The sequence below is a fragment of the Acipenser ruthenus genome, chromosome 16 (genome assembly GCF_902713425.1).
Source record: "Acipenser ruthenus chromosome 16, fAciRut3.2 maternal haplotype, whole genome shotgun sequence".
Classification (NCBI taxonomy): domain Eukaryota; kingdom Metazoa; phylum Chordata; class Actinopteri; order Acipenseriformes; family Acipenseridae; genus Acipenser; species Acipenser ruthenus.
The window spans coordinates 21,989,561-22,015,345 of record NC_081204.1 but is presented as its reverse complement, the minus strand read 5'-3'; the positions used below and the strand labels follow the sequence as shown (position 1 = coordinate 22,015,345).

At 39.6% G+C, this 25,785-nt stretch overlaps 2 protein-coding genes across 7 annotated transcripts; both read left to right on the top strand.

Moving 5' to 3' along the window:
• Positions 1-5,035, top strand: LOC117412528 (high mobility group protein B3-like). Its single transcript, XM_034903169.2, has 5 exons — positions 1-112; positions 2,460-2,623; positions 2,810-2,952; positions 3,310-3,484; positions 3,966-5,035. The coding sequence occupies exons 2-5, from the start codon at positions 2,474-2,476 to the stop codon at positions 4,122-4,124; spliced, it is 627 nt and encodes a 208-aa protein (XP_034759060.1). The 5' UTR covers positions 1-112; positions 2,460-2,473; the 3' UTR covers positions 4,125-5,035.
• Positions 5,036-13,541: 8,506 nt separating this feature from the next.
• LOC117412140 (mitochondrial ornithine transporter 1-like) lies at positions 13,542-24,503 on the top strand. 6 transcript variants are annotated; one of them, XM_034020143.3, is made up of 9 exons: positions 13,542-13,560; positions 16,110-16,161; positions 16,644-16,746; positions 17,671-17,796; positions 18,953-19,211; positions 19,634-19,774; positions 21,695-21,867; positions 22,877-23,035; positions 23,446-24,503. In XM_034020143.3, exons 4-9 carry the CDS (start codon positions 17,727-17,729, stop codon positions 23,568-23,570), a joined length of 927 nt encoding a protein of 308 aa, XP_033876034.1. In that variant the 5' UTR covers positions 13,542-13,560; positions 16,110-16,161; positions 16,644-16,746; positions 17,671-17,726; the 3' UTR covers positions 23,571-24,503. The 6 variants fall into 6 exon arrangements, with proteins under 6 accessions (XP_033876034.1, XP_058845035.1, XP_033876037.1 ...); XM_058989052.1 differs by lacking the exon at positions 13,542-13,560 and adding an exon at positions 14,703-14,721; XM_058989053.1 differs by lacking the exon at positions 13,542-13,560 and adding an exon at positions 15,554-15,572.
• Positions 24,504-25,785: the final 1,282 nt, after the last annotated feature.

Here is a 25,785-nt window from a genome sequence, read left to right as displayed (position 1 = left end):
CGGAGACTCCACCAGCCAATCAGACCGCTCTCGTATTAAGCTAGCGCGAGGCTGTGTACAGTGCTTAAGAGTGCGGCGAGGCTCAGCGCTATCATACAGGCAAACAATACAGGTACGTAAAGCATCGGGTTATAGTGGAAATAATTTGACTTTGTGGGTTTTAAAAAAAATGTGACCTTTTGGTTTTTGTATCTAAATTAACTTTCTTTAGCAATATGTATTACTTTTTTTTTTTTTTAAATGTCCGTAAATTATTTTCAGCTTTTTCCTAACTGTACAGTAAAATGTGTTTAAAATAGTAATTATTTATTTATCGTGTCAGGTTTTGGACAGCAACTCGAGTATCTAAATTTTAAAATTGATAACATATTTAGTTTTGCATGTCATCTTGTCAATTTTCCAGACAAAACTATCTAAAACACGGTTATTCTCGAGCGAGGTGTATCTGTGTTTAAATGTCTGCCAGTACTGATGTTCCTTGGTTTCGTGCTCGATAATTTTTTTACTTTGCCTATCGCCAAAGTATTCAATTTAAATGTACATTTAAGATTTTAAAATTTGCCGTGAACTCGCGTAAATACATTTGTGAAAGGGCTAATTTCCTGTTTATTCTCCACACGCAGTGCTGCTGTGTAATAATATGGCTGGCACTGTACGTCTTGTTCTTGTTAAACTAGACGGCTCTTCAAAACAGGGCTGTATCTGCTGGCTAATTCTTCTCACGATAATCCTAGCTCCTTGGAATTGTTCGTTTCTCTTTAGTTTCTTTCGTCTTTAATAGTCCGCACGTCGAAAACCCGAGAAAAATATCTAGAAATATGAACTGCACATTTCTAATCTGGCCGTACTTGGCTTGTGCAGATTGCATTAAAATGGCTGGCGATTAAGCTCTTCGCGAGAGCAGACTCTAGCATTGAACATGGACCGTCAAAATGAAAACTCAAAAACCGCGTTGCCGGCGTCTAAAAAATCTGATTTCTTCTCTTCTCCCTAGATGTGTCTATTCCTGTCTAGCTACGTTAAAACGTTTCGATTTTATTCAGTTTTTCCCTTATTTTGAACTCTTCTGTCGTTACACGAATGGCTAAGTGTACTGTAGTAATGTAATGGCTGGCGCATAGCCTTTGTTACAGACAGCATTGCGCCAAGCGGCAGAACGGGAAACAACTTTACAAAACAGTTACATACTCTAAATCCCCGTTTATAACGAGTAAAACTGTTAAAGAAACAAAACCAATAGACTTTCAGCTACATAGTGTGTGTTTTATAATTGTTGTTTTTGTGTAGATTTCGCCAGGATCGTCTTTGTAATCTGAGGGGGTGTGTGTGGCTTTGTTAGATATAGCAGCTAAGCCTCCCTCTCGCTAAAGCAGGAGCCATTTTAGTGAATGGGAGCTATGGCAAAGAACAGCAAACCCTTCTCTATATAGTCGCCACCAATACTATACTTGTAGTGGGAGAAAAGTAAGCGCTTTACAGAATAGGTTCTAAACCGAAAATTTCGAACAAATTTCAAAAAAATATCAATAAGAGGTGAAAGAAGGTTGGATTTAAGAGGGAGTTTCTTTCATGAGAAAGCATTTTACAAAATGGAAGATGAATTATTGGTGTTGATGACCTGCTTTTTATTACAGCGGAGCCCTCCGCCTAATTTCAATGTGAATACAGCGTATATCGCAACATGCAGGCTAGCTAGCTACCTTTCGATAAGCGAGCGGGGCAGTTAACATTCCCAGGCTAGTTAATACTGGATTTCAAAATAAAATAAATTTAGTTAACCTTGGGCGGGGGCAAGCTGAAAACATGGCGGGGGACAAATTGGATTGCATTTTAATTCGTTTAAAATATGTACTATTTGATTTCTATTTTAAACTTTCTAGTCGAGACGACAGTGTTAAATTAGGAAGGCTTATTTACTGCAGTTCATTGTAAAATATGGAATTATTATTTAAGCTATATACGGTAGAAAGAGTAAAGAACCTTGAGATATATATAAAAAAAAATCGTTTTGTGAAATTCCAAGTTTACAAAATCCCAGTTTATTTTTATTTTTTCTCCTCCCCTATTTCTCTAGTTTAATTGTCCTGGTTCATTTATATCTAATAACTAATCAATTTGCGGCGGTGCATTGAAATCCCCCCCCCCCCCCCCCCCTTCCAGTTGCTGGAGCTGCAGAGGCTGCACTGAAACTGCCTAAGGAACAGGTGGTGGTGGGCGCCTCACTGAAGCGAGCCCAAGCCAGTTGTAATCTGCCCTTAGAAAAGACTGTCCCACTTATTACAATAAGACACAAGCTGAAGTGTAGAAATTGGGTTTGTTTATGAAAATTGTACACTTCTCTACTTGTGTACTGTAAGGGATAATCTTCTCTACTGGTTTCTTTGCAATACTAAACCAGCAATATTGGTGTGAGTAGGCCTACCTGGTGCATTAACTGTACTTTAATATTCTTTTTATAGAAAACACTATCAAAATGGCAAAGGGAGACCCTAAGAAGCCCAAAGGCAAGATGTCTGCCTATGCTTACTTTGTGCAAACCTGCCGTGAGGAGCACAAGAAGAAAAGCCCTGAAGTTCCTGTAAACTTTTCAGAGTTCTCCAAGAAGTGCTCTGTGAGATGGAAGGTAATGATTTCAAATGGCTTGCATGACCGCATCTCTGTAGAAACAAATAGATTTGGAAGATGAATTGCTAGCCTAATTGGAGTTGAGCTGATAACTTGTTTTATTTTGCAACTAGCCATAAGATAATTGATCATATTTCCTAGATGGCTTAGTTTTTTACAAGTCTTTTGTGTTTATTTTTTCCAGACCATGTCCAGCACTGAGAAGTCCAAGTTTGATGACCTGGCAAAACAAGATAAGACACGATACGATAATGAGATGAGAGACTACCAGCCAGGGGGAAAGGGTGGCAAGAGAAAGAAGGACCCCAACGCACCCAAGAGACCGCCGTAAGTGCAACTAGCCTTCTGTCTTGCAGGGGGTGACACCCTTATTCAATGTCATTGGCAAAACTGACATCTTATGTGATTTTCCATTTTTTGTATTGTAGTGATTTGATTTTTCCTTGTGCTAGCGGGCCACCGCACACTCAAAAGAACTGTTGCATTTGTTTGTAGCAGTTAATTGATTATTACTTGTATTTTGACGATTAAGATGGCTATTCAAATTAATGTGGTGGTCCACCTGTTACGCTTCAGCAATTATACAAGGTGGTCCCATAAGTCCAGCTGCACTGCAACAACATTGCAGATATCTATTTTGAGAAATGTGTTGCACTATACTCAACTTTATTTTTCTTGCTCTAGATCTGGTTTCTTCCTCTTCTGCTCAGAGCAGCGTCCTAAAATCAAGGTTACCAACCCAGGCCTCACCATTGGGGATGTGGCCAAGAAGCTTGGTGAGATGTGGAACAACCTGACTGAAGCCACAAAAAAGCCCTATGTGATCAAGGCAGGCAAGCTAAAGGAAAAATATGAGAAGGTATGTTGTATTTGTTTTAAATAACACTTTGTATCTGAGGAACATGCTCATCCTAGTTCTTCATGGGGGACTGGATGTAATAGTTTCCAGTCTAAAAACAAGTCCTCTGTGGGTATATTTGATTTGGTTGGAACGCTGTGTTAATAAGTGTCCCGGGCAAACAATAGTGACTTTTTTTGCTGAAAAGGATTCCAGCCCATTATCAGTGTATTTGGTTTTAATACTAGCCACTTAAGTGGAGTAACACAAGTACAGACCCACAACATAAGAGGCTGAAGGGACCTGGCTAAGCAATGCTGTCTTGATACAGCTGCAGACCCTCCCATTATAACGGGGTGATGGTAATACCTACTCCTGCTTCAAGCTGTTGCAGGGTTCAATTCTGTAGTGCAATTAACAAACCCTCCAAAAAACACAAATGATTGTGGAGACCTGTAGCTTTAACACAACAGCACTCTTTCTCTCAACCCCCTCCCCATAGGACGTTGCAGAGTACAAGTCCAAAGGAAAGGTTGACTCTGCCAAGCCGGCTGCAAAGGCAGCCCCCAAGAAGAGAGTAGAAGAGGACGATGATGATGACGATGATGACGAGGAAGATGAAGAGGAGGACGAAGAGGATGACGATGAAGATGATGAATAAATTAAGCCATTTTATTTCTTTATTTCTTTTCAGCATGATTACTATAGGGTAGGGAAAACACACATTGCATTGTTGGTCCCCCTCTCCCCATCCTTCCTTTGTGGACTCAGTACTGTCTAAGTTTAAGCAGATTTAGTTGCAGCCAAGTCTGACGGTTGTGAAAAAGCTGCAACAGTTTTGAAACTTTAAAATTCAACTGCTTTGTATATTAACGGTTTAAAAAAAACCAAAAAAAAACAAAAAAAAAAAACACCCCGTTAATTCAGTTGTGTGTTTTGTATATGTCAACACTCAATCTCAAGTGTTCTCCTTGCTCTATGTATTATGTTGGTTGTGTAACAGAAAGCATTTAAACAATTTCTAGCATTGCTTTTTATTTCTTTCTTTTTGTAAGGTGGTGTGTAACTGTATATGGTTATTGACTTAGATTATCTTGGGTTTTAAATTGTACAGAGATCTAGTTTGTAAGAGACTTGTATCAATATTGTGGTGCTTGCTTTAAGCTTTTGCGCTTCTTCACGGCTGCTTCCCAGTGGCGAAGGAGCAACAATAGCTTTTGGTGTACACTGTAAATGAGGCCAGTGTCTACACTACATTGGGGTATCTCTAGCGTAAAAGTTGTCTTTCTGTATATAGTGAACTAGCATTCTGCAGCAATTCAGTACAGGAAGGGTGCGAAATAGCATGAAATATTTATGTGGATTTTTTTTTTTTTTTTTTTTCCTTTTAAGTGCAGTTTTTAAACGGGTGTTGTAGGATAATCCACTTTTTTTTGAAGTGGGGAGTGAGTGCAGCAGTTGATGTTACAAATCCTGTACTTAAAAGACTTTGCAACTAAGGTATAATTTCATTTTTGTATGTTTAGAATGCTAAGTTTTTGAAGTTAATAAAACAGTATTACATTTTTTTTACTCCTGTTTGGCTACCTTTACTTGCTACATTGCTCTTATTGTATAAATTGAGACCTTGGATAATGGCTGAAAGTGCTGGTGGAGATTCCAATTGTCAATGGAAGGGGATATTTTAAATCCTGTTTATTTTAAGAATAATACAAAAAAGCACTCCTTTATATTACTTTGCCACTTGTGTAAAGCTATCTGGACATGGGAGACTCTGACTAAGGAATATTGGCCCTGCACAGTCTAAACACTTAAATACAACACATGGCCCTTGGGTAGTGAGACTCTTATTGTGATGCAGCTGCTTGACCCAGTCATGTCTTTAAATTACAAAATTGAGTGGCTTGGAGACTTTGAGCTAGCTGTAACGGAACCAATGTGTTCAGTCCACTATACTAAAGCCCCTTTCACACAGACATGCTGTACCCGGGTTGTGACCTGGTGTCTTGTGTCGGCTACGCAATTTCACACTGCTTTTTGAAGATGCAGAGTCGTCCTGGGTGACGAGCAAGTACGCAATGCCCTAGAAGTAGCAATGTTCACATGACCAACCATTCTTCTGTTCAAGCTTTTCTGGACTGACTCGTTGGTCCCCAATGTTAATTTAGAGCAAGTTTTTCTTCAGTGCTCCTCACCTTCACTGCAGCAATCTGGCTTATGGTGTCTCAATCAACAGAAGTGTGGCTAAATAGTGATCCGAAGAAACAAATGGCTCACAAGTTCCTTGCAGAAGTGAAACCATCACCCAGGTGTGGCTGTTTGCTACTTCCTCCGCTTAAACGGTCTTAAAAGGATGTTAACAATGAAAATAAAAATGACCGGTACCTTATTTAAACTGTTGTAGCAACAAGTGGGGATGTGGAACTGTATTTTTCTGAATCCTGCTTACTCTTTAAGACTAGCATTGATTTGATGTGCTTGGATTTAATTATGTTTTTAAATTTAAATAAATTGAAGGATAACTAAATCCAATAGTTTATTCTTACCTAAAATGCAGTACCCCTACCACACAAAGGATGAGTGGTTTATTTACTATTTATATTCAGAATGGGAAGACATAGATCAGTTGTAAAGTCTGAACATTACTACAGGCACCACTGTCAGTGGCAAGGTTATATAGATTTGTATTTCTGTACAATAGAGCATTTGAACACTTCTATTCAGTGTCATGCAGAAATAATTGCTGTCCTGCAAAAGAAACACAATTTAGTCATGTCTGTGAGCTTTTAATTAACCAACTCAATTAAGGTAATTACTATAGCTCTACATTTTCATAGACCCCTTAGTTTTGCCTTTGACATGTTACATTTTGTATTATTGATTTTATTTGTTGCTTATTTAGCACTATCCAACCCTTCACCCTGTGTGAATGTAATAGGAAACCACCTGAGCCTTGCCCCACATTCTGTGCTGCGCGGTGGTAACAGTGCTGGGTTGGGACCAAGTGCCTCTGTTGAACAGAACTCTGGCAGGATAATGCAAGTCAAAGTGCAAAGTCTAGAAAACAACAGCAATACAACTTTAAATTTAAAGTGACTTTGAGCTAATGCCCCCTTTACCCACATCTGTTTGTGTTGTACATTTATATATACACTGATCCTCTCTTGTGTCCTTGTTCTATGTATTTTGGTGGTTGTGAAAGCATTTAAACAAGTTTGAAAATGTGAAATGACATTGAAATACAGATTTAACAATTGGCACAACAGCAAGAGACTGAGGACAGAGTAAGGGATTGTAATGACTTCAGTTGCCCTGCCAATACATCAGTATTCCAGATCATATTTACTGGCCTTGTGGGCACAACTTTTCATACCACTGAATTCGAGTGACTGCAGTTCAATGTATTATCACTTTCTAACACCTACCTCATACCAACCCTGTGTTGTATTGCTGTAGATGGTTCAGTCTTCGTGCCGGTGAATCCCACTTACACTACACCATGACAATTATAATTGTTTCAGCAAAAATGTAAAACCTTGGTTTAGCAGCTGCATGTTCAGTCCCTTTGCAGTTTCAGTGCAGTGCTGTAGTCTTCAGTCGCTTTATTTCTGTACAAGCAGACAGCTTTATCTGTCATCCACTGCAGTCCTCAGGGGAGCCCCTACAAAGAGCCTCTCTATGTGTTCCAGTTGTAGCTGGAGGTTTCTGTGGATACATTGCCTCTCTGGACTTGTTGTTCGGTCACATCGTTGATCTGTTTCAGTTGAAAAAGAGTGCCCCCCCCCCCCCCCCTCAGAAATTGCTCAGGAGGATCCTTAAAATATCCAGGGATACCCAAAAAAAAATATAGTCTATATACCTAAAGTTTTTTTGATTTGTTATCTGTTAGGCATGTGTAAAAAAGTACATTTCTCTTTATATTCACGTAATTATTGCTTTTGGGTAACTAAACCGTGTCGTGTCACATTTAGCCACATCTAGCTAACAGGGTGCTTTATGAATACCAGTGTACGTTTCATTGAAGCCCCTTTAGCCCACAAGATTAACTTATATTATCACGTGTTTCACTCTTAACCATGTCTAAACACAGCTTCTTGTTTGTTCTTGTTAAACCAGTTCCTACAATCACACTGTGTATTTTGTCTTCAATGCTCATAGATGTTTTTTTTGTTTATTCTGTGTATTTGATCAGAAATAGATACAGGTAAATTGCTAGGAGCCTGTTTGGGTGCCCAGACCCCAGGTCTGTGAGGTAATGTATCATCTGGGATCTGATATGTTTTGCTTTTATTAAATGCAAACTACAACAAAGATTTTAAAAGTCAGTTTCCTGTTTGCCAGATGAAGCTGTTATCATTAACAGCGAAATGCTGATGTTTTGTTTCAGTGACTGAGTAAAATGCCTCATTATTGGCAGCTGAACGAAACTTGTAGGAAATACAAGGAGAATAAGATTATTCTTTAATTATTACAATATGTATTTGATTGAGTTGTGTGTTTGTGTAGGAGTGGATGGGTTTTAATTGTTCGTTTCTGTCATTTATTTGTTCCAGATCTTGCTCCTTTTGCCTAAATGATTATTATTGATTTATAATTCTGTGTTATTCTGTAGAACTTGTAACGATGCTAATACTTGACTTTAGATGAGTATGAAAATGTCACAATGACAAATGCAGTTAAACTAGTCAACGTCATTACAGCATGTCTCTGTGTCTTGTAAAAAGCCTGGTGTTCTGTGACCTTGACCTGGAGGTCACATATCAAATGTTTAGCACAATTATTGCATGTGACCTTGGGCCTGAATGGTCTTTCAGCTGAGAAAAAAAAAAAAAAACTCCCTTAGCAAATATCATCATGACAGAGCAAACTGTTCTCTCGATATATGCAAATCACATGCCCACACCCTCTCCACGCATCCCCAGTGGGGAGTAATAATAAACTGAAGGAGGATAGGCTGTAGAGTGAACACTCCTCACACAATGTGTTTCACATTGCTTAACGATAAAACAGTCTTTGGGCGCCACCTGCTGAATATTGTTGAGATTACAAGAGAAAAACGGGCAACCTTTTCCACCACATAGACAGCTATGACCAACAGTTTTGCATCACTTAGAATTTTAGGATAGTGACATCATTTAGATATTTTATTTAACATCATGTAATCAAAGCAACCACAACATGATATTGCAAAAGTCTACCGGAAGCCATAATATTAGTACAGTATTTCATGTTAGATTTCGAAATGTCACTTTGTCGTTTTTCGTTAAGTATATGGAAAGTTACAAAGCAGTACGTAATTCAAAATATTAACGTAACATTACTCAGCAGGTTTCATTCGCCTTTATGAAGAAAATCTAGTTAATTCTATATGGCGATCCGAAATTTTTGTCCATAGCTGTAGACACAAAAGAACAGGTTCCTTTGACTTTATCTGGAGTATCCAAAGTGCCTAAAATCAAAACTTGTAATTATATATCACAAGTTTCTGAAGCAACAGAGCCCACAGCCACCCAGAATGATTGCACACATTATACAATAGTAAGGGATATATATATATATATATATATATATATATATATATATATATATATATATATATATATATATATATATATATATCCTCTCCGTCACTGTTTTGGTTCCCCTGTAATTTATAGAAGAATGGTTTGTAGAACCTAAAGAAAGGGCGTTCCATTGAAGGAACAGAGGATCCATAGGGTTCTATATAGAACAGGAATCACAGTGTAGACACTCTCTGCTCACAACGTTAAAAATAATACCAAATGCTTATTGAAATTGCAATTGCACAACAGTATTATTTAAAGTGAATATGCCATTGAATACATTTATTTTCATATTTGGCATTGGCTGCACACAGACAAAGCAGAGCGCTGTTTCAGCTGGTATTCTGCACGCCTAAATTGAGGCGAGCCGCTGCACTTTCCTTCAACAGTATTAGTCTAATTGGCACGCAGGCTGTTACAATGTTCTGTCTGTTCTTTCAAGGTGAAATGCAAGATGCTGAAGCGCGAGCCGCCCCGATGTTCACAGCTTCTTGCGGTGTCGCCTGAGAGCTGCGAGGGGCGATTTTGTAATTGTCTAGCCGTCACATTGCAGTAAATCGCTGACTGCGTGATATTTACGCTGAGTGATTCTGCAAGGCACACCACACCGTTAACGCATACGTGTGTCAGGCAGTTGCTGTCATAATTTTCAATTAAGATACTTACTGGTACACTACTGCTGCTAATAGGTCTAATAATTAACAACGCTTTACTAAACCTGTCATATAAATGGTATACTATTAATATCAAGAAAATCTTTAACGTTGAACTCCACAGAGCATAAAGTTAACGTAGGGATGTCGGTGTTCGGCTCTTCAGAAGAGTTGTGATTTAAAAAATAATAACAATAAAGGTAAACAGCGCCATCTTGTGGCTGCGTATGATAATGTACCTGGGCAAGGTTCACACTGCTATAATTGTACACTAAAATGCAGTTCCTTGGTCTCTTCCTGTTTACTACATTACATAGTTGCCCTTATGTGGACAGAAATGTTTGTTGGCAGTTCAGTTTTTTTGCATTTCTCAAAGGTAGTCTGTCTGTAAATGTATATAAATGTATATACCATGAATTAAAACTATATTAAAAGCCATAATTATACAAAAATGACTGTCTTAATATTATTAAGGTGCAAGTTTAGAAAAAGTCATTTGAATAAAAAAACACCAATTACTTGATATTGGGAGCCCAGTCCCTCTCCTAAATACAGACTTCAGCAATACATATGGTAACAGAAAGGAGACGTGGTCTTTCACAACAAGATTTATTTTACTTAATGACCGTTTTTACTTTTTCTTGGTTTTATAAAAGATTTGGCCTTAGAATATTTTGAAATTATATATGACGCTTTAAATGGTAAACAGCTGTTTACACAGAAAGTTTCCATATTAAGCGTAGATTACAGCTTCCCCTGATAGACTAAAGGGGAGCCCCAGCTTCCCCTGATAGACTCAGACTCCTTCTCCAGCAGCAGCTCAGCCTTAAGTTAGCTCATCTGGAGACGCCTGACTTCACAAACTGTTCCTACAGCCTGCTTCCCTGAAGCAGTGTCTCAGCCACTCTTACATGTAGGATCAGTCCTGAGCTTGTCAATTCGAGCTCAGCTAATGAATCGCTGCTAACTGACATCGGCAGAGGCTTCTCCCCTGTGCATGCCAGTCTGCATGTGATTACGATTCAATAATACAAAGTGTGCAGTTGCAGCATCTCAGCGTTTATAGTACAGCATGCATGGTAAAACACTATGGAGTGTGGTTTAAAGACACACAACACCTAACGTGCATCTTCGGTAACTTCGGTACCAGGAGTGTTATTAGTGTGGGGCTGTGGGTTTCAAATCCCCCCCACTACATTTGATTACGTGTGACCACACACAAACTACTAGTGGGAGCAGAACCAGCTTCTCGGAGAGCTGTGTTCCAGCAGGAGTCTAGGGAAAGTTTATCGGATCCCATCTTTGCATTCTGGAATACTATGACTGCATTATGATATCAAGCTTAATCCTAGGATTCTATTCTTTCAGTCTTAAGTGTTCAGTGTTTCCATGTGAACAGAATTACATTCTACGTCATCCTCATGTGAGCTTACTGTGCCAGCATGTAAACAATGTGGGAGTCTTCTCAAACCACTTTCCCCTGAGGAAGCCGCTTGCCTGTGCTTTGTTACAGAAGACGTGAACTGTTCCCTGCTCTGCTTTGCTGCTGTCTGCTTCTTTAAACAGCACAGTCGCTAGCGAGGCGTTGCTGCTATCGCCCGTTCTCCTGCTCTGACACAGGCTGCACCAAATGCACGGGGAATGAGGCTTGCTTCATCTCCAGTAGCTTCTACGAGGATCTGGAGCTGCTGTGTGTTCCTCGCACAGTGTTCCACAGAGGGACTGATCACCTACAAGGATGTCACCTACAACGTGGGCTACACCTGCTGCCAATACAGCCTGTGCAACACCGCCCCCAGCAGCACACCACCCTAGCCCCAAACAAAAGAAACTATCTCAGCCAAACAAAAAGGTAAGAAACATAGAATATACCAAATAATAACATGGGTCGGAATGTATTACCACTCATAAATATGTGTCTTGTTCCAATATTCTCAAATCATAAACATTTCCATATGGGTCTCATCCTATTGTACATTTTTTCTATTCTATCAGATTCCAGCAATAAGAAGAACCAGGCTCTTTGATCAGACTCATGACAGTGGTTATCTGAACACTATCACGACTATACAACTCACCTGAGTCTGTGGCTCTTGAAGTGACTGCCTGCTGGAAGAGGTCCAGGCAGTATGTGGGGTGTTGCCTTTGCTGGCAATGCTCTGATCTGATAATGTTTTATTCACAGGATTTCTTCAGAGTAATACAATCATTTCTCAATAGGACTTTCCAGTCTTCCTTGTTTCATTAGCACTGTACTTCTGTGCTAACTACTGACCAGTTCACATGTCTGCAACAGTGACAACAGGATAAAACCCACGCATTAGATAGGACCAGGTATTATACATGCTAGGCAACTATATATAGCTACACTGATGTTTTCAGATGAAACAGTGAAGTGACGACCTGAAATGAACTTCACAACCCAACAGCATGTCAACTAGCGCACAAGCTCCTACTGCTAATACTGATGAAACAGCTTGAAGAAAAAAGGGGAGAACGATCACTCCTCGCATTGTGCTTCCCAATCTGTCATTAATCATGAAAGCTTTCGAAATCCATAATTCAGATTCAAATGTGTTCATTAAATGTGTGCACATGTAGCGAAACGTGGGATTCAGGGCTGTGAGCAACAAGGTCATGGCTGTCTGAGGGGAACAGGCTGGGAGGCTTTAAGGTTGAGCCCAGTGTCTGGCCAGATCCCAGACTGAGGCGGCCTGTGTCTAGCCCGTGAGTCTCAAGCCAGGGTCAATGTAAGACTAAGTCAAAGTTAAACATGCATTTCAATGCGCAGCTATCATCAAGTTCAAACAACTGTAAACTGTAAATGTAAACACGTTGTAAAAAATAAACAGGAACAGTTTTTTTTTCTACAGAAACAAGAATGTAGCAATGTAGCTATATTAATCTGTGACCCAGCATTAAATTTGATCTGTAAGTAAGTCACACTTACATTTTATGATAAGCACAAATGGTGGTCATGGTTATGTACTTTTCTGTGATGATTTTGTATATCCAGCCTTGGCGTGGTCTTATTATTATTTCTAGTTCTGATATCACATCTGAAAATATGTCTCTTTCTAAATATCTGGGATGTGCGTCATGATCACCCCCATTAGAATTCTGTTTCCGTGCTTCTGTGCAGATGGCTGTGTTAATGCATGTCTTATTTGTGACCTAATTGAAATTTGCTGCAATTCATGGACACAGACGCATGCCCTGTGTGTCCCTACACATCGGGCTGGTCACATGACAGGCGGGCTGGTGTAACTGACTTCTAATGTGCAGTTCTGTCTGTTTCAATGCACAGCATGCAAATGAAGCCCTGCTGCTGTCAGATTCTGCTTATGTACAGTATTTATGTCATTAGATTACTTGCCCCCCTGCAGGTGTTCCCTTAAACTCACTGGCCACCAAACGTCAGTTTAATGGTAAACACCTAGGCAGCGAGTTATATGGGCCCGTGGTGCCCGTGCTCCACCAATATTCAGGAACGTGGGCCCCACTCCACCAATGTATGAGTTTATATTTTACATATATTTTGATGTGAACATTGGCTAAACAATTCAGATTATGCACATATTCTGCGCAAAAAGCTCTCCGTGAACGCACCCAGTATTTCTGCCAGACAAGCAGTGTGGGTGCTCTTCTTTTCCTGCTCGTGTTAACCAGCATCTGATTTGCTGGTCCCATCCTACCAGCGAATCCGTTTTGAAAATGCTTTGTAAGTACGCCCCTCTGTGTGCTCGATGTAAACAAACAAAAACAAAAAGCGGGCCCCTACTCTGACAATCTGAGCTACCTATACAAAATTCGCATGTGCCGTGATATTGTTATGACCTTATTTCCTCCCTCTTCGATACACGCCGAGCTACCATTTTTGGTAAGTTATAATATATTAGCTTATAACTTTGCACAGGTATCAAACACAGTCAATAATGCTATTAACTATTGATAGGAAAGCATGTAGCACATTCAAAACCAGTGTGTAGCATGAAAAAGCGCACCCCATGAGATTGTACACCCCCTCTGATCCACGGTCTTTATCTCGGAGATGCATCGCAGAGCATCACCTGATTTATAGAATTAAAAATCCTTTAAAAAAACATATTTTGTTGGCAGGTTATGAAGGGTTAAAAATGCAGTGTGTTTTAAAGCAGAGGGTAGCTCATTATAATAGGTCATTTCTGTCTTGACAGAATGAGCTACCTAATATTTTTCAATCAGGGTAGCTCAGATTGTCAGAACACTGCCTTGACCAGCAGGGTGACAGACTTTGTATTCATGGCAAATAGCCTGTAAATAAATTGTGCACATTGAAAAAAAACTGACTGTATACAGTTTGCGCTTCTTTGGAGTTTCATAATGAACTGGTATATAATGAATATTTAACAATATTCAGTAACGTTAAAAAAAATTATAAATAAATAAAGTGATGTTAAACGCAATTTTGGAGTAAGGATCAGATTGACCTATATCGGGTGTGCATGTTATGGTAAGTAAATCAATTTATTTGTAATTGTTATTATTATTATTATTATTAGTGTTATTATTATGATGATGATGTTTTAGGCAGGGATTTCCACATTGTGTGTTTCACAGATAGTGAAGGTTAGGTGGTACAGTATTAACATGCAATGCGTGATGCTGCAGCTGTCACTGAATAAAAAAGACGTTTTTTATAAACTAGTGTCTAGTTTATATAGATTATAGTACTTTGGAATGTAATCTATATCATCTAGACACGATTTTATATAGATTACTAAATAATTATACTAATAACGTCGCGGGGAGAGGAATGGAGCGAAAATGTATGTGGGCGGTATTTACTTGTGTGCCCAATTAATCGATCGCTATTTTGAGACTTAACTGACAGCCCTATGGTGGTGTTGCTTAAAAACGACTCTGAAGTATTGTTTACACTCCTTGCTTTTGAAATGAAATGCCTGTTTAATAATTTCAAGTTAAACAGTGTTTGGGCGGCCAGCGCAGCAACACAGAGAACTTTGTCAGTTTGCCTGGAAACAATTAGAACATCGCAAAAGTAAGAAATACATTTTTTTTTAAAATTTAATTTTAGGAAGTATTTGCTTTTGTGGATTATGGATCCATCAGCACTTGGTTGTTACTGTATTCAGCAGAGCGTTGTCGTTTATCCTCTAATATACCATTTTATAGGACAATGTACTCCCAACTCAGTATGTCATACGAAAGCAATAATATATAATGAAATAAATAGTTAAGTACAAATACAGTAAGTTTTTCTTATGACGGTGGCTTTATGCAATATAGAGAAGCTGTTATTAAAAGTTTTACTGTTTCCAATCCATCCATCCACCCATCCATTATTATTATTATTATTATGATGATGATGATGATGATGATGATGATGATGATGACGATGATGATGATGATTTATTTATTTATTTATTTATTTATTTATTTTAATCGGAATGCAGGTATAGGGGGCGGGACCCGGCGCCTACTTAAACACCGTTTTTCATATATTTACATTCATTTACAAACTTAAATAAATCACAGACCTTATGAAAAGAGACAGCGAGACACACGCTCTTACAAAATGTGATGCATTTTCAAAATAACCATAACTAAGACAAGGGTATGCAAAACAACACCTAAACATTTGAGTTTGCTATCCTTCAGACAAAACGCCCTATAGCACGTTCCCCATCACGATCTCCTCTATCCAATTACATACTCATCATCACCCTCTTAAACAAAGGAGCGAGGCACAACTGTGATATTCTCACGATGCGAATGTTTCCACGAATACCAGTTTAAATTTAGTAACAATAATACAATTAGTTTGGGTGGGCGTGGTTTCACTTGGAGGCGTGGCTTCATGGATTAGCTATTAGAACGTGTCTTTATCATGTGAGACACTGTGGTCTACATTTTTGTTATTCAGTTTTGTCTACAAAAATAATCTGTATGGACGATTTTTCAGTCACAAAAAAGTATACATCTTCAGAATAAACACCTTAACAATTCCGACCCCAAGTGTTATATTTTGAGCTTTGTATGTGTTTGTGGACCCACGCACTGCTGCTGCTGTTGTTTATATGAAGACTAGTGTGTGCCCTTTGTATCAGAGATTCAGAGCACGTTTTCTATGTTATTGGCTGCTTACCAAATAAATGAACACATTGACTCGATCTATGCTGCTAGTTTTGTTTTTGGAAACTAATGTAATACTTTTTGTGCTTTCAGATTTAGAAATTTGGAATTTGCTTTTAGGATTGTAGAAATCGGCCATTAGAATTAATATAATTCTATAATTTCGTCACTAAGCGCATTAGTTTAATATTATTATTTTTTTATTCTATAACTGTTTTTAGTCCGTTCTTCTTAACTATTTTTTTTTTTTTTTTTTAATGAACTTATGGTCGTTTAACTGTTTACGTACGCCAGCTGGGAAGACACCTGCGCAACACAACCATTTTGTGAACCACGGTCTAAAAAGGTAAATACACATTTACAAAGTAATTAACATTCTTTTGTGAATTATGTTTGTTTTAATTTGAGCAAAAGTACAATACATAATCACAATGTTATCTTTTTTTATTTATTATATTTTCATTAGAATAAAATACACAGTAAATATCATGGAATGTTACATTCGAGTTGTTTAGCCTCTTTACATCACGAGCTCTTTAAAATGCGTTAATATAGAATGTAAGATCACAGTAGTTCAGAGAGGGATGAAAAGTAAGTTTGTTTATTGTGACATGTTTTTATTTCAGTGTTGTTTTTAAAGACAATTATGTTGTGGTTAAAAAACAGCAGCTGGGCCGTGTCGAGTATTTAGTTTCACATTTTAGTGAGCCTGTATGCGGACTTGAGGGACAATAATGTTCCGTAAAGCGCGAACCCTCGAACTGTATTGAGTGCTCGGGTTCAGGAGCACAAAATACATTGTAATTCTTTTTTCTGTTTTTTTTTAAGTAGGTAGTCTGGCAAGCTATCAAAAAACAAACACACAGCGATTTGCTACACCATCCTCTCCCCTTCCAGCTTCAAAGTCCAAACATTGCACTTTGAAGACCAGGTATGTACAGTACTATTTACATTTTACAAACTCATAACAAGGTATAGTACAGCCTGCTACAGCAAGCAGTGATAGTGAGGATGGGTAGAGGTGTTTTAACCTAGACTCTTCACATTTATTAGAACACCCTATTATTATTATTATTATTATTATTATTATTATTATTTGTTTGGCAGACACCTTTATCCAAGGCGACCATTGCTCCTGTTGTTTTGATTTGTTCTGCATATGAAATCAAACCACTGTAACTGAAAATCTTGGACAATTCGTTATTGTCTAATTTTAATTGATGACTTTAATAGTCCACACATGTAGTTCATTTAAAATAGTAAAGGCAAAGAACACATGGTCACACATGGTCAAATGCATGAGACTTTTTAGAAGTTGTTGATGCCTAATTAAAGTGGTCCAACATTTTCACACGAGTGCCTGTTGTTTCTATAGCACTGATTACTGACCGAAAATACAAATTCTTCCACCCTGAGGTAGGTATATAAAGGACATCAATGACAAATCAATGTTAATGTTACAACACTCACGAACAAACAACCTGAGATGGTTTAAGAGACCACAGATTATGTTGCTTAGTTTGGTTATATATATAAACCAAACTATCCCTATATAGGAGGATGTGGAAAATGTTACCCTGTATGTACTTTTAGCTGGATACACTGGGATGTTTTGAGGAAAAATCTTTCTACTAGTAAACGTTCCTAAGAAGGTTGATTTACTAGGATGTGTGAATAAAAATCAGAACAATCAGGAATATATTGAATAAAAATGTCTGCGGTATGGAGAACACGGGTACAGCAAAGTTCAAGTCATGTGTTTTATTGTGAACATTGCTGGGGGTTCTGCAGCACTGTAAGATGCACATAGCTGTGGCCCGGGGGGTTATTGGTGATGCTGTGGCTTTTGTTTCAGGGGACCATCAGACCTTGTTGCTCTGTACCAGAGGTTTCTCCACAAGGAGCTAAGCAATGTCCCTGGAGAGTGCTCATGTCCACCCGGTCATAGATACCATGATCAACCTGACTGCGGGAGCTATAGGCAAGTCAACCAGAGCTCAGCTCCTCTCTGCAGGAGCAAAATGAGTTAGAGGAGTGCAGGTTCTCTCAAACAACGGGGACTCACAGTAACTTAATCACAGACCCTGTATCAGTCTGTCAGATCAGCTGCCTTTCCCATTGTGATTTAGACCGTCTTGCTCTACAGCAGGGATAAGCTGCTTCTATATATTACAGAATAATGTCCGGGAGGTGATTTGTTAGACACTTCTGTCACTTGAGGGCCAGTTTTCACAAAACGGCTACATATGGCAGCTGTTTCAGTTTGTCCATGTAAACTGATACACACTTTGCACTTGAGCAAAAGCTTTGTCAATGTTGGTCTTTATTTTAGGCTATAGCAGGATAAAGCTTATCACAACACACTTCTTCCCTTTCCTGGATTCATACTGTGTGAGATAAATATTGTAACTTCATTACGTACCTTTGTAATTGACTACACTACGGGCAGGAAAAAATAAATACATATTATTATTATTATTATTATTATTTATTTCTTAGCAGACGCCCTTATCCAGGGCGACTTACAATTGTTACAACATATCACATTATACATTATTTCACATTATACAGATATCACATTATTTTTTACATACAATTACCCATTTATACAGTTGGGTTTTTACTGGAGCAATCTAGGTAAAGTACCTTGCTCAAGGGTACAACAGCAGTGTCCCCCACTGGGGATTGAACCCACAACCCTCCGGTCAAGAGTCCAGAGCTCTAACCACTACTCCACACTGCTGCATATGAGTTGTCAAGATCACAAGGGAAATGATCTCAGGGTCTAGACAATTCAAACTACTTTATCTTGAGATCCCGACATAACTCCTTTTTCTTCCCCATATGTGGTCAATGATGTGTGTTTTTTGTTGACCAATCATATCTGAGAATGCATTTGAGAAAACATATGATTGGTTAAAGGCTGGTTTGTGAGGTGATTAGTTAAAAACATGGCCCCCAGTAAAGCCGTGGAGTGCTGGGTGAGAAAATTGATTAAATACATTACAAAAATGTTTGTGTAAAACTAGTCACTGTAGACTTTTAACAATGACCCATTTCAGTTCTGCACTGCTTGTACACCGAGCTGAACCTACAGGAATGCGCACAAGTTCTGATGTGGCTGGTTTGTGGTTCAGGTGGCGTGGCCTGTGTGCTGAGTGGCCACCCCTTCGACACGGTGAAGGTGAAGATGCAGACCTTTCCCGGCATGTACAGGGGCTTCGTGGATTGCTCTGTGAGGACCTACAGGCAGGACGGGCTCCACGGGCTCTACCAGGGCACAATGCCAGCACTGGTGGCCAACGTGGCCGAGAACGCCGTCCTGTTTGCGTGCTATGGGTTCTGCCAGCAGCTGACCAGGACACTGTACGGACTGGAGAGAGTGTCGGACCTCAGGTAGGAATTACAGAAGCCAGTGAAAAACGCTTGGCACTGAATTTTAGTTTCTTCTAGTATTTCTAAATTCAGCACCATTGAGTGCTTAGTAATTATGGAAGTATTAAACAGCGTACACTCTGAACGATGAGATGTGCCAATAGGAGAGTTTAACATCCTGCTGTGCCACCCTAAAAATGATAAATATGGCCAATTATATTCTAAAGATTATTCTGCAATGCGTTTTCTTATCCGGGTTCCAGTTACTATCATGTCTGAAAAATCATCCTCAGGTGAGCCACTGCAGTTGCCTTTGTGTATTCCTGTGTTTTAAACCTGCCTGTTTCTTCAGTTTTTGAACTGAGAAATCGATGCAGAACGAAGGGGATGGGGAACTTGTTTCCCCTTTTGAAGCTGTCTTGTTTTCTCTGACTTTGTTTCAGTGACCTGCAGAATGCAACCGCGGGTTCATTTGCATCCGTGTTCTCCTCCCTGGTCTTGTGCCCCACTGAACTGGTGAAGTGTCGAATGCAGGCCCTGCATGAAATGAAAGTCACGGGTAAAACCTTCCTGCATCATCAGGTGTAAGTTTTGATGAAAGCTGTCACACCACTGTGAACAAATTACAATATGTGAGCTAAAAACAGCAAATATTCAATCAAAACCCCAAAGGAGGGATGACTGCCATAAAAAACACCTAATATTATATTGTGTGCAACCCAGCTAATTACTATGTGCTTCAGAAATAAGGGTGCACAATATGGCATTCGTTTAAAATTTCGTGAATTTTAGTGCTCAAGGTGAGGGTGAGGGACAGGCACTGGCTACATTCAGATGCAGGGCTGACAGGCAGGCAACGAGAGTTTAAACATCTAGTTAAGCATGTGACACAGGCTTCAGCTAGAATCCAAATGCTTTTAGATATTGGTTTCAGATTTGATGCCCGGTTGTATTGTACAATTCTCTCTGAAGATGGATGATCTGCATCAATTGACTGTTTGCTAAAGGGTTTCCGGGCTTTGACTGGGCCACTCCAGGACATTGACCTTTTTGTTTTTAAGCCACTTCAGTGGGGCTTTGGCTGTATGTTTGGGGTCATTGTCCTGCTGGAAGATGAATCTTCTCCCAAGTCCCAGGTCTCTTACAGACTTCAGCAGGTTTTCCTCCAGGATTTCTCTGTACTTTGTTGCATCTATTTTGCCCTCTATCTTCATGAGCTTTCCAGGCCCTGACGCAGAGAAGCATCACCATAGAATGATGCTGCCACCACCATGCTTCACGGTAGGGATGGTGTTCTCAGGATAATGTGCGGTGTTAGGCTTGCGCCAAACATAGCGCTTAGCATTGAGGCCAGAAAGCTCTATTTTGGTCTCATCAGACCACAGAATCTTCTTCCACTTGGTCTCAGAGTCTCCCACATGCCTTCTGGCAAATTCTAGCCGAGATTTGATGACAATGGCTTTCTTTTTGCCACTCTCCCATAAAGGTCAGTTTTATGAAGCACCCAGGCTATTGTTGCTGTATGCACAGTGTCTCCAAGCTCAGCCGTGGAAGACTGTAACTCCTTTAGAGTTGCCATAGGCCTCTTGGTGGCCTCCCTGACTAGTGCCCTTCGCGTCCGGATACTCAGTTTTTGAGGGCGGTCTGTTCTAGACAGATTCACAGTTGTGCCATATTCTCTCCATTTCTTAATAATGGACTTTACTGTGCTCCGGGGGATATTCAATGCCTTGGAAATGTTCTTATATCCTACCCCTGATTGATGCTTTTGAAGAACCTTATTCCGGATTTGCTTTGAATCTTCCTTCGTTTTCATGATGTAGTTTTTGTTAGGAAATGTACTAACCAACTGTGGGACCTCCCAGAGACAGGTGTATTTAACCTGAAATCATGTGAAACAGCTCAATTGCACACAGGTGGACTCCATTCAACTAATTATGTGACTTCTAAAGACAATTGGTTGCACCAGAGCTTATTTAGGTGTGTCATAGCAAAAGGGGTGAATACTTATGCAATCAATTATTTTCTGTTTTATATTTGTAATTAATTTAGAACAATTTGTAGATTTTATTTTTCACTTTTTTTGTGTTGATCAATGGCAAAAACTCCTAATTAAATCCATTCTGATTTCATGTTGTAACACAATAAAATGTGGAAAAGTCCAAGGGGGGTGAATACTTTTGAGAGCCACTGTATGAATGGCCTGATTTAATGTATATTTGAGCTCAAATATTTATTGAGAACATAGGAAGGTAAAATTTTATTGAGGCACCTGTCTATACATCCGTCCATATGCACATTGGCAATGCACGCACTGTAGATATGGGTCATGGTGATCTGTGTCATGACATTGGTAGCTCTGTGTTGTACCATGGTGATCTGTGTCATGACATTGGTAGCTTTGTGTTGTACCATGGTGATCTGTGTTGTACCATGGTGATCTGTGTCATGACAGAGCTCTGTGTTGTATGCAGCCCAGTTTGTGACAGACTCGTTTCCTCCAGCTCCACGTGGTCTATCATGAGGAGCGTCATGCAGACGGAGGGGCCCCAGGGCTTCTTCCAGGGCCTGACCAGCACCTGGCTCCGGGAGGTCCCTGGATACTTCTTCTTCTTTGGGGGCTACGAGATCAGCAGGACCTGCTTCACCAAAACAGGGCAGGCGAAGGGTGAACTGGGTAAGAGAGTGCTGGATAGATGCCTTCACCGTGTACCAAACCCCATAGAGATCAGAATCGGAGAGTTAAAAAACACTTCTTGCCTCTTCACAAGCAGTACTTTGAAGGGTGTTCTAGCTAATGAAATCATTCTATATATCTTGCCTGTCATGCACATCCATTCTCTGTGTAGGACAACAGATTTTGGTCCCAACTCTCACTTATGCTAGCATCACTAGATTTTTTTAAATTAAAAAAACACCCTACTTTTTAAATCTGATGCATAGAATCATTTTTCCATAACCTTTTTTAAATACTCAATCATAGTCATGCGAAAAGCGACTGTGTTAAGTGACTTTCATTTCAATGCGACGCGCCGTTTGATAGAGGTATCGTATTTTGCAAATATAAGCACATTTGTCCAGGTGGAAAAAATGCAATTTTCACTAAATATTTTTTTCTTCTTGCGCTTGTTCACAGATAGGCACATGCGCTCACATTTGTGCATGGCCAAACTAGATTATGGTTAGAAATTATGAAAATAGAATAAAGACTAAGGATTTTTAACTACTTACACAGGCATGTAATACATGTTCAACTGTAATCCTTATTACTAGATTATTATGCTGTACCTGAGTTTTGGTCTGATCTGTCTTTGGCTCTCCTGCACATATATTGACCCATAAGCAGCCTGGAGCACAGGCCCTGGTCTACTCTCTGGTTGTGTTGCAATAGTAGGTTCACTCCCTCTCGCTGGAGCACAGGCCTGGTCTCCTCGCTTGTTGTGTTGCAGTAGTAGGTTCACTCCCTCTTGCTGGAGCACAGGCCCTGGTCTCCTCTCTGGTTGTGTTGCAGTAGTAGGTTCACTCCCTCTCGCTGGCGCACAGGCCCGGTCTCTCTGGTTGTGTTGCAGTAGTAAGTTCACTCCCCCTCCCTCTCGCTGGAGCACAGGCCCGGTCTCCTCTCTGGTTGTGTTGCAGTAGTAGGTTCACTCCCTCTCGCTCTTGGCTGATGAGCTCTTCATTTCCAGGGGTGGTCCCGCTGGTTGTGAGTGGAGGGATTGGAGGAGCCTGCTTCTGGCTTGCAGTTTACCCAGTAGACTCAGTCAAGTCCCGAATCCAAGTTCTGTCAATGGCTGGGAGACAGGCTGGGTTCCTGTCGTCTTTTATCAACATCATTAAAACTGAAGGTAAGAGATTGGCATGTATGGCTGGAGAACAATTTATTCAGGACTTGGTGAGACCCACAAACTCAACAGGTATAACTTTCTAAATACCAGACAGAATGCGGACGTTTTTAATAAGAATTTAAAACAAGATAAAACTGTTGCTGTGATTAATCCTAAAATTCAATCTCTTCTTTACTTCTTAATAAAGCTAGTCAGTATGGACTGTACACAGCAGGACTTAACTTGAATTCGCTCCACAGTCTGCAAATTTAAAAAAAGAATGCTTCTTATTGGTTGCTATGCTACCATGTTCAGACAGGTTCCACCCTTCTAAAAGTTGACGATTACCTAAGCAGCAGAGCCCTGCTCAGTGTGTAGCCGTGTCTGTTGGAATAGCCTGGATGATAACAGTGTGATCTCTTCTCTTCCAGGTTTCCTAGCTTTGTATTGCGGACTGACGCCGACAGTTATTCGAGCGTTCCCTTCCAATGGAGCTCTCTTCCTGGCTTATGAATTAACCAGAAGAGCCCTCACTAACCAGGCTAGCAACCACTGACCCTGCATCTTTCACATGGGTTTTTAAACAAAATTAAAAATGATTGGAGACACCTGCCACAACACTGTCAGCAATGTAGGGACTGGATGACGCTGATCTGTCGTGACAGGGTCATATCACAAGTGTTTCTAATATATTGTCCACACCTTGTCAAATGTAGATATTTTCATGTATGTGTGTGTTAATGTGGAACATGTAACTGTAAGTGTTATTACCAGTATGTATTTGAGTCACACTGTGGTTCAGTGTATGTTTACACATAGGGTATGCAGCTCCAGTGTACTGGGCATATCTTAAATCTGAACAGAGCTCACATCTCATCTTTTCTAAGGTGCTCTCAGTGGAAGTGCCTTCTTTTGAGATTCCATTTATAATTCAAAATACACAAAAATAACGGGGGCTTCCCTAGTCAGGATAATGCAGGAAAAACACGTAGCAGAAAACCTTAAATCAGGAGATGCCAAAGAAGAAGAGGTGTTCCCTGTCATGCATGTGTGCAGTCTTGACATGGAGGCATTTGTTCAGAGAGCAGACACGGGCATTTGGGTTGATTAGGAATGGAATACCTCTTTAACCCTTTCAGTCCTGAATTCTTTTTGTCGGCATTAAGTTATGTAATTAAAAAAGGAACTCCTTTACTGAGTATACATGAGAACAGGACAATTAAAAAAAAGTTTTACATATATTTCTACACTACCTTAGACTGGAGCCTAGGAGGTTCAAACGTGATTTCAGACGACACATAAGATAAGGACCAGGACTGAAACAGTTTGTGTTACACAGAACTCCAGAATTGAGGTCATGCAGCACTTAGATACGAGGTCTGAGTGTAGTTTAGTGATTTTAACCAGTATTTTCTCTTTTTTTGTGTGTGTGTACACGACATGGCGAAATAAAATGCATGAACTGTAAAACAAGTTTTCCAAGTGAATCTTTTTTATTATCCTTTTTGTCTGACAACACATTTTACATCATATGCAGGGAAAAAATGGCATTCTCATATGAGGCAAGCACGCATTTCTGTCTTCCATATGTCACTGTATAAAGGCTAGAAGAGAGTTTGTTTGATCCATGCCCATATGAGGCCTCCGTGCATGAAAGGGTTATAGGGGGACCAGTGATAATGCTGCTAATGCTATAGGAAGTACAGGCCTGGCTTGCAAAAGCTTGCTTTGCACTCCTCTAATGAACAGAAGATGCTGGTACCTGAGCCCTGTAATGTATAAACCTGCTCTGCTTCAGATGCATTCCACAGTATTTTCATATTCTGACTGAGTGAAGTTTAGTTTGGATTGAGCATTTTAAATGTATTACTTTAGAGAATTGCTTATTTAAATGTATTACTTTAGAGAACTGCTTATCCAAATGTGATGAAACCTGGTAAGGACATTTTAGCTGTCAGAATCTGGAGCTCTCTGGATGCGCCTGTCTATCGTGACATACCAGTGTGTCAGTTTTATTTTTATAAATTCATTCTGTGATTATAGGGCACACTGATCTACTTTTTCATTATTCTGATAGGTTTCATTTTCTGTTACCGGGGCCCTTAGAAATGTTTACCATAGTAAAAGTATGGTTAAGCATTGGTATAATAAAGTATATTAATAAACTTTGAAAACTGAAACGCTAAAGTAAATACAAGGGAAAACTGCAAAATTACTGTACAAAAACTTCTATAAAGGAGAATATGCTCCTGAGATCATCACTGATTTATACATCATTGCAGAAAACTTTGCAGGTAATTGAATAACAAGCGATACAGCAGTTAGTACGCTGCTCCTGATCAGCAACCCACTGCTGCAGCGATCCAGGGTCTGTCTGTCTATACAGTACATAAAACCATCACAAATTACAGGTAAAAACTGACTTCATCTAGTCATCTATCTGTCTGTTCTGCAGTATGTCAGTTTTTCGTTTATTATGTGTCTATTGTGATTGGTCCTTGGTGTTGTATGCTGTACTAATACACTAAACTATTTGCAGCCACGTGGGGTTTACGCCACCATTTCACCACTAGAGGGCACTGTGCACCAGGGTTCCCAGCAGTGAGACTGATCCTGGGGGGACCACTGTGTCTGCTGGTTTTCATTCCAGCTGAGTTCTCATTAGCTTAATTAGACCTTTTTAATTGTTTTCAGCTTTTAAACAGTTGGAGATTTCAAGTTAACTATTCAATTTTATAAATAACTTAAAATCAGCAACTTTTTAGGAGCCG

Coding starts and splice junctions, on each gene's coding strand:
- LOC117412528 (XM_034903169.2), top strand. CDS start 2,474: ATGGCAAAGGGAGACCCTAAGAAGCCCAAAGGCAAGATGTCTGCCTAT. Junction 2,624..2,809: donor AGTGCTCTGTGAGATGGAAG/GTAATGATTTCA, acceptor TATTTTTTCCAG/ACCATGTCCAGCACTGAGAA. Junction 3,485..3,965: donor TAAAGGAAAAATATGAGAAG/GTATGTTGTATT, acceptor CCCTCCCCATAG/GACGTTGCAGAGTACAAGTC.
- LOC117412140 (XM_034020143.3), top strand. CDS start 17,727: ATGTCCCTGGAGAGTGCTCATGTCCACCCGGTCATAGATACCATGATC. Junction 21,868..22,876: donor GCAGGCGAAGGGTGAACTGG/GTAAGAGAGTGC, acceptor CTTCATTTCCAG/GGGTGGTCCCGCTGGTTGTG. Junction 23,036..23,445: donor CAACATCATTAAAACTGAAG/GTAAGAGATTGG, acceptor CTTCTCTTCCAG/GTTTCCTAGCTTTGTATTGC.